We start from the raw sequence: 17,580 nt of genomic DNA, 5'->3' as shown, positions 1-17,580 counted from the left end.
TTTATTATCCATATATTATGGAGAAAAATATCAGACTCAGATTAAGAGACTTGATCAAGTATCAAAGTTCAGAGAAAGTGTTATAGAGACAGAAAGACAGACATGGAAAATTCTTGTTTTTGAAAAAAAAAAGATAATAGTGCTTTTATTTTATTGTTTACAAAACACATTGACATTATTTACTTTACATCCTAAAGATAATTTTCTGTGTGTGTGTATACATATATATCCCACTCTCTCCAATTAGCGGTTCTCATATGCACGTGGGTATGAGGGCATCCACTGCAGCATAGACATCCCCCAACAACTGCCAATAGCTCCTCAGAGTGGCTAGGGCTTTATGAGCCCTTCCCCACCCATGCTGAGGAATTTTGACTGATTTGATCTTGTGCAAGTCTTATGCAGGTAACCATAGCTGCTATGAGTTCATGCGTGCAATAGCCATGTCAGGTCCAGAAGACATCATTTCACAGCACTCCCCCTCAACCTCTGGCTCTTATATTCTTTTAACCCCTCTCTTCCATGATATTCCCTGAGCCTTGGTGGGGAAAGGGGGAGAATGTGATATAGATGTCCTATTTAGAGCTGAGCACTCATAATCATTTATTCTCAGCACTTTGACCAGTTATAAGATTCTGCGTTAACCACTATCTGCTGCAGGAAAAAAAGCTTCAAGGTTGAGAGCAGTCCAGATCTACAGTTATAAACATAAATATTTAGAAGGCAGTTTGACAATGACCATTTATCAAAGTAACAATATTACACTCCCCTCTAGAGCCTATATGACCTCCCAAGCCATGGGTTTTTGACCAAGTTTAGAGAACTAGGCATGCATTCCCTCCTGTGACACTGGTCTCACATCTAATTATAAAGCAGTTGATAGCCCTGTAGCAGTCATACCACTATTGCAACTTGCCTGGCAGGGTCCAGTGCTGGGTATGATCACTGATGTTTGTTCTCCCCTACTGGCCTGCATAGCACCTTCCAGCACTATGAAAGCTAGCCAGCAGGGAAGAAGATTCTTGATCAGATTGAGACTGATTTCTCTCTGTCCTGTAACGAAAATGTGTGGTGACTTCAGCAATAGGGTCTTATCATATAGTTGTGATGGGCAGCCAAGGGCAATGACAATAGTCTGGGTTGTTTTGCAGAGCTCTCAGGCCTCCTTGACCAATAACTCATAGGAAGGAATCCTGTGCCTGAAAATGTGATTTTCATTTAATAACCCATGTCTTCTGGGAGCAGCACTGAGGACAGCTTCCTAAACAACATTATTTGAAGCCATTAGGGCTACATTTGGGTATGAAGATGTCTTTCTCCAAAAATACCAGCTTCCTCAGTGTTCCCTGTAATTGACAAATCTCTACTTTCCTAAAGAGTATACTGAGTCATCCTTTCTTTAGAAACTAGTCCTAAATACTTATCCCATGTGTGAAATCATACCTTTGGAGAAACTAAGAGGAGCAGAGAAAAAAAATTTTAATCTCATATTCTATCCATATCCATCTCATTCCTATCTGTTGATGGAAAAAAAAAACTATCCATCCATGTTAATGCTTACCTTTTAAGCAACCCAAAGAAACCTAACAACCTGGCTTAATACTGATGCCTAGAGATGGTCTGTCTAAAGAACAAGGACAGAGTTGTTGATTAGCTTGGTTCTAGGTGAATAGCCTAAACTATTTCCCTTTCCCACAAAGAACACTCACCAAAGGTTTACCCAAAGTGACTCTTGTAGAAGATCCAACTGAAATTTCTTATAAAAATTCGGCTATCTTTAGTCAACTATTTTCAGATATGAAAATACCTAGGATAGTCATCAAGAAAAAAAAATCACAAAACTTTCATTATCTAGTTAACATTTTTATCTTTTCTTTCAACCCCAGAAAGCATTTTAGTGTTCCTTCTAGGTCACAAGCTTTACCTATAGATAAACACTTGCACAAAACATACAATGGCTTGCTCTCCACCTATTTTACATATATTTCCCAAAGCTCACCCAAATGATTGTCTTCAAAGCCTATGTCCATTATTCCTTCACTGTCTTCCCTGCAATTGAGTTCTCTGAATAAATACAGGGGCTGAGTTACAATTAAAAATAATGAGACCCTACGGGTCCAATGTCCTTGCATGCAATAAAAGGGTGTGGACTAATTGCAGGAGCAGATTTTTTTCTTGCTCCATTTTGCTTCACTTTGATTGGTGGATTGGTGCTTTAAATAAAGGTTTCTGATCTTCCTGGAATGAGAGATACAGAGATACAGGCACAGTGCAGAAAACAAATTTAATCTTCTTTTTTAGAACTGTTTTGATTGGCATCATCAGGCCCTGAGAGTACAGTGAATGTCAGCATCTAAGGTAAAATGTGATTTTATCATTTCCATGTTTCTTGTAAACTCTTTCCCTGTTTCTAGGTAATCTTTATAAAGAGGATTTATCTTCACGTATCACTAGATGCTGAGTAATGACTTATTGTAATCATTAGCATGTTCCAGAAAAGATAACTAATTCCTATCTAGCTAAGAAAAAAACATATGTATACATCTTCTAATGTGGTGTGTGTGTGTGTGTGTGTATTAGTGGCAGAGCCTAATTTAGAAGTGTTAGATGAGTGCATCTCTTTGCTGATGAGATATATATTCATGTAAGAGTAAAGAGTTTTTTGAACTTACAGGATAAACTTAAAGTGGAAATTTTAAGAGGAAACCTAAATTTAGGGACATACTTCCCACTAATATCAATAGGGAGTAATATATTCAACTTACTTTAACTTGAAAATGGTAAGTTTTGGCATGGTTGCCTTGTTAGACAATTGTTGGTTGTATTTCAAATGCATTTCAAAATTTATCCCAGAGTTCAAGCAAAGTATAAACTTATGTGAATTGCACTTGATACACTAATTTTTTTATTTCTTACTTCATTTTATCGAGCAAAGAGCAGATTTAAAGAATATTCATGGAGATTGACTATTCATTTAAATTGTAGCTTCATTAAAAAGTGCTCAAATACAATTTTTAATTGCCCACCAATTCATCCCAGGAACTACTAGCTACAAATCAAGTTGTAGAGAAACATTTCATTATTTCTTTTTTTAAAAAAAAACTGTTTTTTGAAGAACAGAAATTAACACTTATTTTTAGAACTATCTTTTAACCATTCAGAATGAAATTTTATCTGATTTAATTATTCAACCCAACTGTGTTTCAGATTCCACTTTTCAAAATGAAGGACCTGATCCTCTTCCTGTGCCTCCTGAAAATGAGTCTTGCAGTGCCGGTAAGTCTGTCTCTAGGGGTCCTAGACAGACTGGTGACTGTCTAACAAGCTACCCTGAGGGGACTGTAATTGAGCATCTATGCAAGGACTCATTTGATTTAATTCAGTGTGTAGCTCCTGGTGAATCAAAAGTCGCAGTGGCTCAGATGTCAGCCTTATCATCCAAAAGCAATCACATAATTCTTCTACCCCAAACAATATTTAAAATGTTTCAAATCCTGTCTGAAAAACTAAAATGACAACAACAACAAAATAGTATAGGGTGAAATTCCTGAACTTCTTAACTTCCACAGGAAAGATAATTCCAATATACTTAGCAAGTATTCCATACTTGTGGGATGGATAGATAGATGGAATAGATAGATAGATAGATGCATAGATAGAGATAGATAGATAGATAGACAGATGATAGATAGGCAGATATTTTAGATAGATAGATAGATAGATAGATAGATAGATAGATGATAGAGATAGATACTTGTGATATAATTGTAAGAAGGAAAGTATTACAGTCTCAACACCAGGAAATCAGAATATCTATGAAACCAAAGATTCTCAAAATCCAATTTACTCCTAGGTCTGGAGTAAATTGTCCCAGCACTCAAGAAGAGAAGTCAGGAAGGCTGTGAATTAGAGACCAGCCTGGGATATATAGCAAGTTCAAGGCTAGCCTGAGCTAAATGGCAAAATATTGTTTTAAATTTTTATAGAGGATTAAAAACTATAAAGAATCTAATTTTCTCTAATTATATTCTTCCAGTCTCCATTTTCCACCATTAGAATTTGTACTTATTAACACATGAAAATATTTTAAAATGTTTAGAAAAGGAAATATTTTGCATTTTAAAAGGTAGTTGTATATATAGTTATGCTTTAACAAATTTAAGTGAACAGATTTAGTATTGTACAGTGCTTAGTACTAGAAAATAACCATCATGTGATTAAAATTTTAAATACTGATCAACAAGCTTATACTTAATCTTTAAATAGCAGCATTGAGAATTTGAAAAAGCCTTTTTGAACATGAATCCAGTTAGGGTCTACACATGACTCCTCCCAGAACATGAGCTCATTCCATATTCCATGAACCAAAAGCCTAAAGGTTTGTGGAAAGCACTTAAAAATTTGGCTCATATTTGTCTTGTTTTACTTTTTTTATGTGATCACTTTTTAAGAAAATAACGTACTTCCAAAGAAACATAGCACTAAGATGCACACAAAAGATTGATGTAGGAGCTGGGCATGGTGGCGCATGCCTTTAGTCCCAGCACTTGGGAGGCAGAGGCTGGTGAATCTCTGAGTTCGAGACCAGCCTGATCTACATAGCAAGTTCCAGGCCAGCTGGGGCTACAGCTGTCTCAAAAAGATTTTTTTAAAAAAGAAAAAGAAAGAAAGAAAAGAAAAAAAGATTGATGTGGGAGCAAAATTACTAAAACAACTCCTCCAGATTACTTGAATTCTTCTTCATTCATTGAGAAATAAACCAATATAGTTGTCTCTCAGTTACAGTGGACACTAGGCTCTGAGGCGACTTCCCACTCCCGGGAAGCATTTAGAGAAGTTTATGAGCAAGAGAACTTAAGGTTGTTCTTATTCCCATTTAGGCATTTCCTCAACAACCTGGCCAGCCAGGCATGGCACCTCCCGGCATGGCTAGTTTGAGCCTTGAGGTATGTATTTTTAATATGTATATAATCTCTGCATTATTACAATTCCATATTATAGAGAGGTGGTATTTTGTTTCCAAATTTTCCTAGTCCAGAAATTTTTGACCATCATTCTGAGAAATTCTAAAGACGTTAATGACTTTATAACTTTATCTCATAATTCTACTTAAGTTTTATACTCTTAGATGTTTTAACTTTTAGAACAACTGTGTGTGAATCAAAGCAACACTAATAACATAGCCATTAATTACTGTACTTGCTAAAACATGTCATTCTGTAGTTGAAAATGGTTTACATTTAGCCCTGCTACTGATATCATACATGATAAAGTTATGACAAAAACTTACATGCACAAAATTTAACTATAAATAGTATTAGCATTGTACCATCATACCTTTCGTATAGCCTTCATTTTTCTTATTCTGGTTCCCATAAATAATATACTCTGTCTAGAAAACCATGGTAAAATAGAATTTTTATAATAAAAATTTGATAAGAATTTATCTATGAGATTATAAATATCAAAATTTTCACAAGGTTTCATTATGTCATCTGAAGGCAATCAGTACATATATGGACCAGACATTCATTTTACATAGAGACTAATTTCACTGAGGTTTTTGCCCTCTCTCAGTTGCAAATGCAAAGTCAATTACAAGAACCACAATTCTTTTCCATTTAAAAGGTAAAACTGCTGGGCATGGTGGCCCACACCTTTAGTCCCAGCACTTGGGAGGCAGAGGCAGGCAGATCTCTGTGAGTTCTAGGCCAGCCTGGTCTACATAGTGAGTTCCAGGACAGCTGGGGCTACAGGGAGACCTTGTCTCAAAAAGACAAAAAATAAATAAAACTATGGCAGGTGTGGGGAGCTCAGGGTATTTTTTTTAATTTATTTTTATTTTATGTGTATGAGTGTTATGCCTGCATGTATGTAAGTGCGCCCATGTTGTACAATGCCTGCAGTGGTCTGAAGAGGATGTCAGATCCCCTGAAACTGGAGTTATGAATGGTTGTTAGCTGCCATGTGGGTGCTGGGAATTGAACCCAGGTCCTCTGCAAGAGTAGTCAGTGCTCTTAACTGCTGAACTATCCCTCCAGCCCCCTAATTATTTTTTTAATTTCTCAGCATTTATTCAATTAGCTAGAACCAAAATTCAGGACAATCAGTATAAATGTTCATTTTTTAAAATATTTTTATTGAATTTCTGTGGGTTCCATACAATACATCTTAATCATATTTTATATCTTAACACTCAGCAAGATTGAGGCAGGAAGGAGGATCATGAGTAGAAAGCCAACCTGGGCTATACAGAGAGACAGAAAAAGAGAAAGAAAAGAAATGAAAAAAGAGAAGGCAGGAGGGAGGGAGGGAGGGAGGAGAAGGAAAGAAGGAAGGAAGGAAGGAAGGAAGGAAGGAAGGAAGGAAGGAAGGAAGGAGGGAAGGAAGGGAAACTGACTTTCTATAGAAATGGCAGCATTCTTGACAATCTATGCAGATGCTACCCCTTACAATGCTTTTAATATTATTTTTTTGTTTGGGATAAAAAGATGATTTGCATTGTCTGTTTTTTCAAATTCCTTTTCAGACTGGAATTTGTAAAAATAAAATCATTTAAATAGAGGGAAAGGAGTTGGTAGAGCAATATCCTCACTACTGTGCTTGTGCTTGAATGAGCTGTTTCATGAGTATTGAATGAGTGTATTTTGATATAATACACACCTAACTAATACTCAGTTAATGGTAAATGAAGGCTCATTATTTTAATAGAATGACAATGTCAATGCCAGACCCACATTTTACATTTTCTTCTTTCAGTGATAACTTGTGTCTACTTTTGTTTTATTCAAGTTGACCCACCCCAAACTTTATATTGGTAATGTTAAATGTCATGAGAAATCAGTTGTGTCAAAAGGACAGGCAACATATGTGAAAAACACTAACTTATTATTTTTCTTTACAGACAATGAGACAGTTGGGAAGCTTGCAGGGATTAAATGCACTTTCTCAGGTAATTATAGTGAATGAAAGAAGTCTACATGCACACATTATTTTCAAATATTTCTTATTACAAATAGTAATGACTGGTGGCTATAGTCACAGCAGCACAGTAATTTATAACATTTATTAATGGCTAAGCATGTGTCAAACACTGAGAGAAAAAAATGAATCATTAACATAGCCTAAAACAAAATAAGATATGGTGATCAAGCATGGGGGCTCATATCTGTGATCCCAGTAGTTAGGAGGCTGAGGTGGGAAGAGAGCTAGTGAATTCCAGGCCAGCCTGAGCTACACAATCAGAACCCTGTCTCAAAAAAAAAAAAAAAACAATAATAAGAAAAATATGTGATGGCAGAGAAAAGTAAAAACAATATTAGCAGTTCTTAGAAGGCTGAAGCAGAAAGACTGCAAGTTCAAGGCCAGTCTGGGATATATAGTGTAATGAGATCCTGTCTCAAAACATCAACAAAATAAGCAACAAATATATATGTATATATATAATTAATATATACATATATACAATTTTTATTAAGCAAAACAAAATCCTTTCTTACACTAATAATTTTATTATATGTCCCGAAACAGAAATTCCTAAAAAGCTAAATCTCAAATAAGTTTATGGGATTTGTGATCTGAGCCAAAATAGAATTTAATTTTGTTGGAAGAATCAACTGATCTATTTCACTAACCAAGATCACTTTTACTTTTTGTTTGTATCTCATAATAGTGAAATACATGTATACTTTTTTCTCTCCATCAGTATTCTAGACTTGGATTTGGGAAAGCATTTAATACTTTATGGTTACCTGGTCTCCTCCCACCACATTCTTCTTTCCCATGGATAAGACCAAGGGAACATGAAACTCAACAGGTAAGTTAATTGCATTAATGTGTTTGAAACTTAAAGCTTTAAAATCTTTTCTTACTTTCCTTCCTGAAACTCATACCTACTAACAATAAATATGAATTATTAATTATTAATTCATGTTTATTTTAATATGAAATAAATCAACTCGTATAACTGCCATTGCTAGTTAGGAATTTTTTTAAGTTTTCAACCAATTTTCATATATATTTCAAATACAAAACTATGGACTCCAAAATATAAGAGGTCTACAATTAAAATATTAATAATAGCAATAGAGAAACAATCCTCAAAAATGAAAACAGGTTATATACCAGATAACTTTTATTTTCATCTAAGTTTCCTAAATAACTACTCGTAGACTAATGTCAAATGATAATAAGCATCCCACTTGAAGCACCATGAACCAAATAGAAGTCAATAGATATGCCAATCTGTCAACTATTAGGTTCCTGATAAGCGTACTATCCAAACTGTAGTTTCAGAATAAAAATAAGGATATTTTAGAATGGCTCTAAGGCTCATGAAATTTCAGATCTGATGGGAAATAAAGCCACTTATTTCGAGGTGTTCAATTGTGAGGTATAAGTAATGAACACCATAGGAACATGGGCAATGGCAGAAGAGGCAAAGCAGAGCCAAATTATTAGGAGACTTCACCCCAGTTTAAGGAGCTTGCAATTAAGTTACAAATAATACGGAGTCAATCACAAGTAATTTCTAAAAGCAACAACAATGACAAAACCACATGGTAGTTTTAATAAGAGCTTTTAATTCTAGATGGATTTCCATAACAGGAGTATTACCTACAAGGCCACACTTAGCAGACAAATTAAGTTATTAGTGGTTGTTCCCTCCCTTGTCTGCAAAATAGATTCATGATGAAGAAATTTAATTAGTATTTTAATTACCCTTTATCCTTTCACTAAATCACAGAATATAGTAAGTATTCACCGTATGCTAGGCCCTTGTTAGTAGCTATGTTAATATGTTAAATACAATGGCTGTAATGATAAGATGTTATTCTCTGTCAGTTGATTGCAAGAAAAAGATTTATGACAAATTCTTAAAATCCAGTAAGAAAGTGGTAAAATAAATTTGCATACAGGTAGTAACAGTTAGCAAAAGGAAGAAGTGATTCATTCTACCACAAAGTTCAGGTATGTTGATTTCCCCTTCCCCAAGAAATAATGATCCCAGAGAAGGTGGAGGGTAAGTACAGACAAAATTTATCAAGTTCAGTGACTCTGCCTCCTGTGTAAACTCTGCTTCCAGAGGACTCTCTTCCAAGTAGAAAACATCCAAGCCCTTTGCTGTAGAAATTCTAGGCACCACAGTTCAGTGAACCATCTCTTTCTGACATTCTTTTCAAATTTCTCTACAGTATGAATATTCTTTGCCTGTGCATCCCCCACCTCTCCCATCACAGCCATCCCTGCAGCCTCACCAGCCAGGACTGAAACAGTTCCTCCAACCCACTGCTGCTACCGGCATCCAGGTCACACCCCAGAAGGGAGGGCCTCAGCCTCCAATGCACCCTGGACAGCTGCCCTTGCAGGAGGGAGAACTGACAGCACCAGACGAGCAGCTGCAGGCGGCACCATCAGAGAAGCCACCAACACCTGAGGTAATTCTTTGAAGTCATATCAGGATCACCTACTAATCTAATGAAAGAAAAAAAAACGATCCTCAGGCCGTATTTAAATAATCACAGCCCTTGGGCCTAATATTACCAGAAGACAACTATATTACTAATCCATCTTTTGAGACCTTACATGTTCATAGGACATTAATATTCGTTTCTATCCTTTGCCATCAGAGACAAGGCACCAACTGTAAAAGATCTATGTCTCTAAACTTGACTTGATGAAGCTTCCATTGGAAATAGGATAGCTCAGAGAAGTGCAGTCTCACTACCTTGGTTTTTTTCTATGTTGGTAATACTTGGTAGAGTGATTGCTCCCTCCATATAACAAGCAGGATTTTGTATGACTATCTCTCTGCAGATAAAATATAGCCATGCAAAAGTTCCTCATAATGATTAAAGAAAAAATAAGGGCTAGAGATGACTCAGCAACTAAGAGCACTAGCTGCTCTTACAGAGGACCCAGGTTGATTCTCAGCACCCAGAAAGTGGCTAATACCCATCTGTAACTTCAGTTCCAGTGGAGCCAATGCCCTCTTCTAACCTCCTCAAGCATCATGTGACAAAGGCGCACTTACATACATGCAGGCAATACACTCACAGATATAAAATAAAAATAATAAAATACTTTTTAAAAAAACAATGGACAGAAAAAGAAAAGGTACAATAAAACTATTAATAGTATGTTGCAGGTATTTAATATTCCCCCATATCATCCTGACTATGAACCTATAAAGATAACTGCCATAAACTTTTTTAAAGGTAAGACAGACTTTGAGAGGTTACAAATTTTTCCCAGGATTATATTAACTAGGTGGCAGGCCCAGAATCCAAACCACGCAAGCATGCACCAATTCCAACATTCATTGCCATTTACTCTGCAATCCACAGCAAACCCACAGTGGCTATGCCTCATCTTCCTGCTGGTACATTTGGGTCTTGTCAGTAAAAGACAACTATAAACTCGTGGGTTATCCCAAGAGTGAAAGAAAGTAAAACAAATATATTTTAAACTGCTTTATTGTAATTAGAAACAAGTGTGCACTCAGTTTGTCTCTTTTTACTGGTAACTGTCATATTTTCTATGATACAGCTCCCACTAATGGATTTCGCTGGTCCACAATTTCCAACAGTAAGTACAGAGCTCAATGAGATACTTTATTGCTGGAAAAGTATCTCATTATTTCAAAAAGGTTAAAATGAGTTTTTTTATTTTCTCATTTACTTATGAAATATTTATGTTTCTTTCTCTTAACTATTAAGTGTTAATTTTTCATACTAATTCATCTGAAACATGTTCCTATAACTCTTAGAAATTACTGTAATAGAAATTTGTCTGTGTGAATTATTTATTCTGTTTTCTACCACTTAAAGGTATTCCAAATAGCCCGTTTGATATCTCGGGGACCAGTGGCACAAAATAAACCATCAGCAGTAAGTTTTTGCTTTGTACTTCCACTTCTCAGAAATTTACTTATAAGGTTTTTCCTTGGAAAATTCACTTTGTTATAAATATTTTGTTCTGTTTAGTTTTATCCAGGAATGTTTTACATGTCTTATGGAACAAACCAACTGGTAAGTTCATATTCTATAAAAAGCATTATTTTAAATTCTATATAAACTTAAGGGCTAAATTGTAGAATATAGTCCTTACTCAAGAGATTCCAAATAAATTTTCCCTAAATACCTACATTCACAAGTGAAATAGTAAGGTGACAAGCCGGGTATGGTGGTACATGCAGAGGCAGGCAGATCTCTGTGAGTTCAAGGCCAGCCTGGTCTACATAGTGAGTTCCAGGTCAGCTGGAAGACCCTGTCTCAAACCCCACACCACCCCCCAAAAAAAGAAATAGTAACATGACACACTTCCCTGTTTGGATACCTTTAAGTCCCACATGCACACAATTTCATTAAAGAGAAAGTAAATTTTAGATCTGACAAATTGACTATATTTACTCAATAATAACTTGGCTGTCTACTTCTGAACATAGCACTATTATTAAATCTTAAGGGAATACTGAGCAACTTTTGTCATTGTCTTGAATAGATAAGAAAGTAATAGAAGCTGGGCGTGGTGGCACACGCCTTTAATCCCAGTACTCGGGAGGCAGAGGCCAGTGGATGTCTGTGAGTTCAAGGCCAGCCTGGTCTACATAGTGAGTTCCAGGCCAGCTGGGGCTACAGGGAGACCCAGTCTAAAAAAGACCAAAAAAAAAAAAAAAATACAGGAAAAGAAAAGAAAATGAAAGTTATAGAAGGCAGCTGGTTCACAATATGATGTGCTGTTTCTTTTTTAACAGAATGTCCCTGCCAGGCTTGGCTTCATGAGCTCAGAAGAAATGCCTGTGAGTACTATCTTCTAACCCCTCTTAAAACAGCTGCCGCTGCCAGGGAGACCAGTTGCAGAAGACTGAGTACAAGAAGCAATGGTTAGCCTGGCGTGGTGGTGCACGCCTTTAATCCCAGCACTCGGGAGGCTGAGGTAGATGGATCTTTGTGAGATCAAGATCAGCCCCGTCTACAGAGTGAGTTCCAGGCCAGCTGGAGCTACAGGGAGACCCTGTCTCAAAAAAAAAAAAAGAGAGAGAGAGTCAACAGCCAGAAGAGCACATAAGGGAATACAAGATTTTTGCACTCCAAAACCAAAAGCTTTAAAACATTTCAGAGCTAGAGTGGTAATACATGCCTATAATTCCAGTACTTTGGAGGTAGAGGCAGGAGGATCAGGAGTTCAAGGCCAGCCTTGACTACATGAGACTGTCTCAAAAAAATTTTTTTCATCGTATTTTCTACTTATTTGCTCCAGAGTGATGGCCAGTTTTGAGCCTAAGGTTTTGCCCCATTCCTTGTATGTGAGCATTAAGAGTCACTTCCCTTGAAAGAGAGGTCAGCACTATTGAACTACAGAAACTTCAGAGCAAAATACAGTATGTGTGGTTCATACAGAATTCCCATTCCTTCTAGGACCACGTAGCTTCCCCAGCAAAACCAACTCAACAGCAACACAAAGTAATTTAGACCTCAAACTTAAAAAGAACAAAAAAATGAATTTAAATTTTTAATACCATCAACTATAAAGTATATTAAGCCAAAGAAAATATATAAAGTAGTGAGACCACATTGCTTTGTTATCATTGTACATTGAAATTTTCAGGTTTGACATCAATAAACTCATATAACTTGACCTTTTTCCTCAGAAATTTCTACCAGTTACATCTGTTAGACCACAAAACAAAACCTAAATAATAATTAACAATTCATTATCAACAACATAGCCTATCTAATTAACAAATATACCCACATGCTGTCATTAAATAAAGACTCCCATCTCAACCTCTGTGTGCCAGACACACGGGAAGATACAATGGCTCTTAATAGTCTCATGCATGCATAAGATAGGTACAGTGCAAATAATGTCAGACTCAAGGGAAAAGGGCAGTGACCATGTTGTTAGGGGATACGAGGAAGAAAAGATAGCCCAGCCCAGGGATTCACAGCATCATCCCTGGATGAGATAATATGAATGCTGAGACTTAGTGCTAACATCCAAGAAAAGGTGGAAGGAGAGGGTTTGATTTTTATATAACACAACTGACTAAAAATTAAATATTCAAGTTAAATGCTAAGTACTATATTATTAATTCATCTATATTTTGCCTATTTTCAAAAGACTTTGTGGTTGCTTATGAAAAAGTATAACGAAAAAAATTAAAGGCCGACAAAGTGAGTCAAAACAGTGAGGAAATCACACAGCCTTGCTCAAGTGCAAATAGTCCTAGATTTTGGTTCCCATAGCCATGGTAGCAAAAGAAACAAGGTAAGTTTTGGAGTTCTACATGTCCACGGGGAGAAAGTATTTTAGTTCTTCCAGAGAAATCAAGCTTTTTCTTATACTTTGTTCAAAAAACATTTTTAAGGAACAGGAAGAAGAAAGGGGAAGGGAGGGGGAGAGGAAGGGGAAAGAAAAGAGAGGAGAGGGAGGAGGAGGGAGAAAAGAGGAGAAAGGAGTGAGAGAGGAAGGGGAGAGGGAGGAAGGAAGAAAGAGAGAAGGGAGGAGGAAGAGGGGAGAGGGGAGCAGAGGAGGAGTAAAGGGAGAGAGTTAAATTCTTACAAGGGGCTGTATTTGGGGGATACTGAAAAGTGCCATCAACAAGATCCTCCAGAACAGTCCTCAACTAATACAGTCATGGATTTCACATTTTGTTTATTTTATGATGGTAACACCCTTTTCAACTGTTTACTGTTTTCTTAAAATTTGGATAGCAAAGAGTCCTTATCTACCTTTCCTTACATGCAGAATCCTCTCCACTGTAATTCAAAATGTACTTTTACAAAGCTGTCAGTCAGCTCCATTTTCTTAGTGTTTATAGCTTATCTGTGAACAAGACTAAATATAATTACATGGCATCGTTAACAACATGTAATGATGGTGTCATTGGTGAATGTTTGTTTTCCAGGGAGGAAGAGGAAGTCCCATGACTTATGGATCTATGTTCCCAGGATTTGGAGGCCTGAGGCACACCCTTAGGGGAATGAACCCCAACACAGCCAAGGGTGGAGACTTTACTCTGGAATTTGACTCCCCAGTGTCTGTAACCAAAGGCCCTGAGAAGGGAGAAGGTCCACAAGGCTCTCCACTGCAAGAGGCCAACCCAGCCGACCCAGAAAACCCAGCTCTCCTTTCACAAATAGCACCTGGTGCCCATGCAGGACTCCGTGCTTTCCCCAATGACAACATTCCCAAACTGGCAAGGGGCCCTGAAGGGCAGAGGCAGAGACCCCTTGGGGTCACCCCTGCAGCTGCTGATCCACTGATGACCCCTGAATTAGCAGAAGTTTATGAGACCTATGGTGCTGATGTTACCACACCACTGGGTGATGGAGAAGCAACCATAGATACCACAATGTCCCCAGACACTCAGCAAACACTGATGCCTGGAAACAAAGTGCACCAGCCCCAGATGGTGCACAATGCATGGCGTTTCCAGGAGCCCTAATAACCTTGAGCTATCAGCTACTTTCTGTGTGCACAACCTTCCCAGCTTTGTCCCCAGAGTTTACCTTTTTGCTAACACGTTTTACCCTTCTGCAGCAAAGGCATTAAAAGCACTAAGCATGTATTAATAAATACAAGTGGCTAGAAATAGTGTAGGTCCCCTTCTTGCTTTCATTCTTATTGAAATAAAATGTATCAATTGTCTCTGTGATTTAGAAATACTGTTAATAACATCAGACCAAGTTTAAGAGTCTCAGCACTGGGTGGTCTAGCTTCTTAGCTGTCTTAGGCATTATAGAATATCTATTCTGCATGACACTATTATATTCAGGAAATGTGACCCTGCTTCTTTCTCTAGGCAAAGCACATAATTTCAGAATTCTAAAATATTTCATTTAAACTTTATTAAATGGGGATTGGTGGAGAATCCTTGACTGCTATTACTTGGTTTCATATATTGGATTTTAAATTCTCATTTGTAGAGTATTTTATTTAATCTAGAAAAAGAAAACGCAATTAGACTATTTTAAATAAAGAATTTTTCTCACTGACAATGTCAGGAATTGTATGCTTATTATTTATATGTACTTAAATAGTTAAGAAAAGCATACTCATCCCTTGTTCACGCTCCATTAACTCAGTATATTTAGTTCATTCATTTTGTTATCCAAAGTTCTTTAAATATCTACATAAGTCCTAGGCACTGTGCAAGGCATCAAGTTTATGGTCCTTTCCTTCAAAAATTTAGAATGGGTATGATGGGGAAGTAGATAATCACAGTAATAACAAAACAGCCACTCAAAGGCAAGCTTAATTACTGTACATAATCTCACAATACTGCAAAAAATGTACACTCAGCCCTACAACACAGTGGAAAAGAGTCATACAAAGTCCAAGCCCTAGAACCATAAAAAGATGCTTCTGGGGGGCAGCAATGTGGCTCTGCAAGTAAAGATACTTGTTGCCAAGCCTGATGACGTGAATTCAATCCCTGAGACACCATATGGTAGGAGAGAACCAAAACCTGCCAAGTTGTCCTCTGACTGCCATGACATGCTCCATGGCATGAGCAGGTATACACACACACCTGGACTACATAGTAAATTCTAGGGCAGCTGGGGCTACAGGCACGCAAATAAATAAATGAATAATAAATTAAATAAATAAATAAATAAAATAAATGCTAGTCTTTCTTTGTGAGACAAAGTCTCCCTGAGCCCCAGCTGACCTAGAACTCACTCTGTAGAACAGGCTGACCTCAGTCTCACAGAAATCTGACTGCCTTCAGGGCCAGGTCAAAGGTATGCATCCCCACACTCAGTTCTTAAATTTCTTAAAGAAAAGAAAGAGGAGGCTTCTAGTCCAACATAAGTGGCATTAGAGGAATGAGGGACCAGACATGATTTCTCGAAATGGTAGCATAAAGATCTGCAGAATGAGGCTTCCAAGAAGAAGAAACACAAGAGTCATGGGGGAGAAACATATCATGGGAAAGTTGGATGTACAAAATGACCTTTGTTGGCTACCAAGGCTAGGTGGGAGTTCATCAAAGCAATCTGCCTAAATTAAGAGGTTGCAAACTCAGATTTGATCATCCCTGATAATTAGCTTCCGGCTCCACTCTTTCCACTTCACAAAGTTTCCCAGCCCAGGTCTTTGACTCCATGGAACTAGACTCTCCTCCATCCCATGACAAATGCTTAGGGATGCTGACAAAGAAACAAGAGCCTTGATATGTTTCCCAACCTAGCAAACTTCAAGAGCCTTAAGGAGCATGCTGCTGCCACTTACTGCTTCCCTCTCTAAACTCAGTTTGCCTCCTTAGTCACTGGCAAAGGTACAGGGCTGGAGGATGACTTCCATGGTAGCTAGCAGATACTCTTTGAGATCTACCTAGCATTCCAGACATTCTATCCAAAAGCAGCATGAAAACAGACATGTAGACGTATCTGAATTCTATCCTTGGTATCATTCCTCAAAATTTGTGAGACTACAGATGCGTAATGTAATCTCTGTGTTTGATTACTATGATGTTGCCACCACTTACCTCACAAGGTTAACATGAAAACTAAATGAGCTAAAGTACACAGATGAATCCACATTTTCCTCTTTTCCAAATGACAGTTTCATAAAAGAACTCAGCAAGACAGCAGCAGTAACAGTTGGAAGGATGGTTTTGTTCCCATTGTCTGATGAATTTGTGCTTTTTCATTCACACTGTACATACTGCCCTTTTTTTTAATTCGAGGCATGCATTTGGGAGACCACACATGCTGGTTAATGTTGTCAGGTCACAGGTTCAAAGTTGGTCCCTGCTATTAGTAGGCTGGATACTTAATAGTGTTAATATCTAAATCAGTTTTGGTAAATATGCTGCTAATCCCTTAACTGCCCTTTATCCCAGTCACGTAATAATTTCCGATACTGGCAGATTGCACAAACAAGAAGTTGGCCAAGGAAAGAGGCTAACTGTCACCAGAAGGTGAGGCCATCTTATTGAGAATTTCCTCCATTTTGAAAATCAAATATCTTCACACTTGTCACATCTTGATAGGTTTTCCTAAAAGCTTTTCTTCTATAGTCATCTCATTACCACTCTTCCAACTTTATTCTTTTCAAATTCCTGAGCAGGTGACCAATCTCAAATTTCTTGAGTTGGTATAATTCTGAATCTCAGATCATATCTCTTTCCACACAAAATAGACAACCAGACATACCATTTACAAGAGTGGGATTGTAGTTCACCATCTGCTTCCAGTTGACACCAAAATACCACACAGAAATCCACACACTCCTCCTCCCTATAAACTGGTTACAGGCAGAGTAGCCATGTAACTGATGCGTCTAAACAGGAACACGTTTCACAATGAAAGAGAGTATCATCAATGATTATACTGGACAAGTATAAACTAGTGCTGCCTAAAGCAAACCTAAACATCTGGTTATTCTGGCCACATGGAACTCCCTTTGATGACAAGGCTGTGGATTGATGGAAAGCCATTAAAGTTAAAAGAGTAAGTTTATGGAGACCTGAACCAGTTGTTTCTACAATTTACCTGTGTCCTCTAGACATGATGCCATAATTATCATTTTCACTCTTGTTTATGTTCTGTTTTATAGTTCACTGAT

General features: G+C 37.4%; 1 protein-coding gene across 2 annotated transcripts; it reads left to right on the top strand.

The window, feature by feature from the left end:
• Positions 1 to 2,343: 2,343 nt before the first annotated feature.
• Ambn (ameloblastin) lies at positions 2,344 to 14,452 on the top strand. Of its 2 annotated transcripts, none has more exons than XM_017797163.1 (11): positions 2,344 to 2,358; positions 3,208 to 3,276; positions 4,881 to 4,946; positions 6,905 to 6,952; positions 7,706 to 7,816; positions 9,240 to 9,437; positions 10,549 to 10,587; positions 10,830 to 10,889; positions 10,986 to 11,030; positions 11,756 to 11,800; positions 13,913 to 14,452. In XM_017797163.1, exons 1-11 carry the CDS (start codon positions 2,344 to 2,346, stop codon positions 14,450 to 14,452), a joined length of 1,236 nt encoding a protein of 411 aa, XP_017652652.1. The 2 variants fall into 2 exon arrangements, with proteins under 2 accessions (XP_017652652.1, XP_008827598.1); XM_008829376.1 differs by having other exon boundaries at positions 9,195 to 9,437.
• Positions 14,453 to 17,580: the final 3,128 nt, after the last annotated feature.

Source organism: Nannospalax galili, unplaced genomic scaffold (genome assembly GCF_000622305.1).
Source record: "Nannospalax galili isolate Female #2095 unplaced genomic scaffold, S.galili_v1.0 scaffold50, whole genome shotgun sequence".
Classification (NCBI taxonomy): Eukaryota; Metazoa; Chordata; class Mammalia; order Rodentia; family Spalacidae; genus Nannospalax; species Nannospalax galili.
This window is presented reverse-complemented; position numbering and strand designations above follow the sequence as displayed.

Bases quoted from the DNA above. Each gene is read 5' to 3' on its own strand.
- Ambn (XM_008829376.1), top strand. The intron at 4,947-6,904 runs GTATGTATTTTT...TTTTCTTTACAG, and splicing joins TGGCTAGTTTGAGCCTTGAG to ACAATGAGACAGTTGGGAAG. The intron at 10,890-10,985 runs GTAAGTTTTTGC...TGTTCTGTTTAG, and splicing joins CACAAAATAAACCATCAGCA to TTTTATCCAGGAATGTTTTA.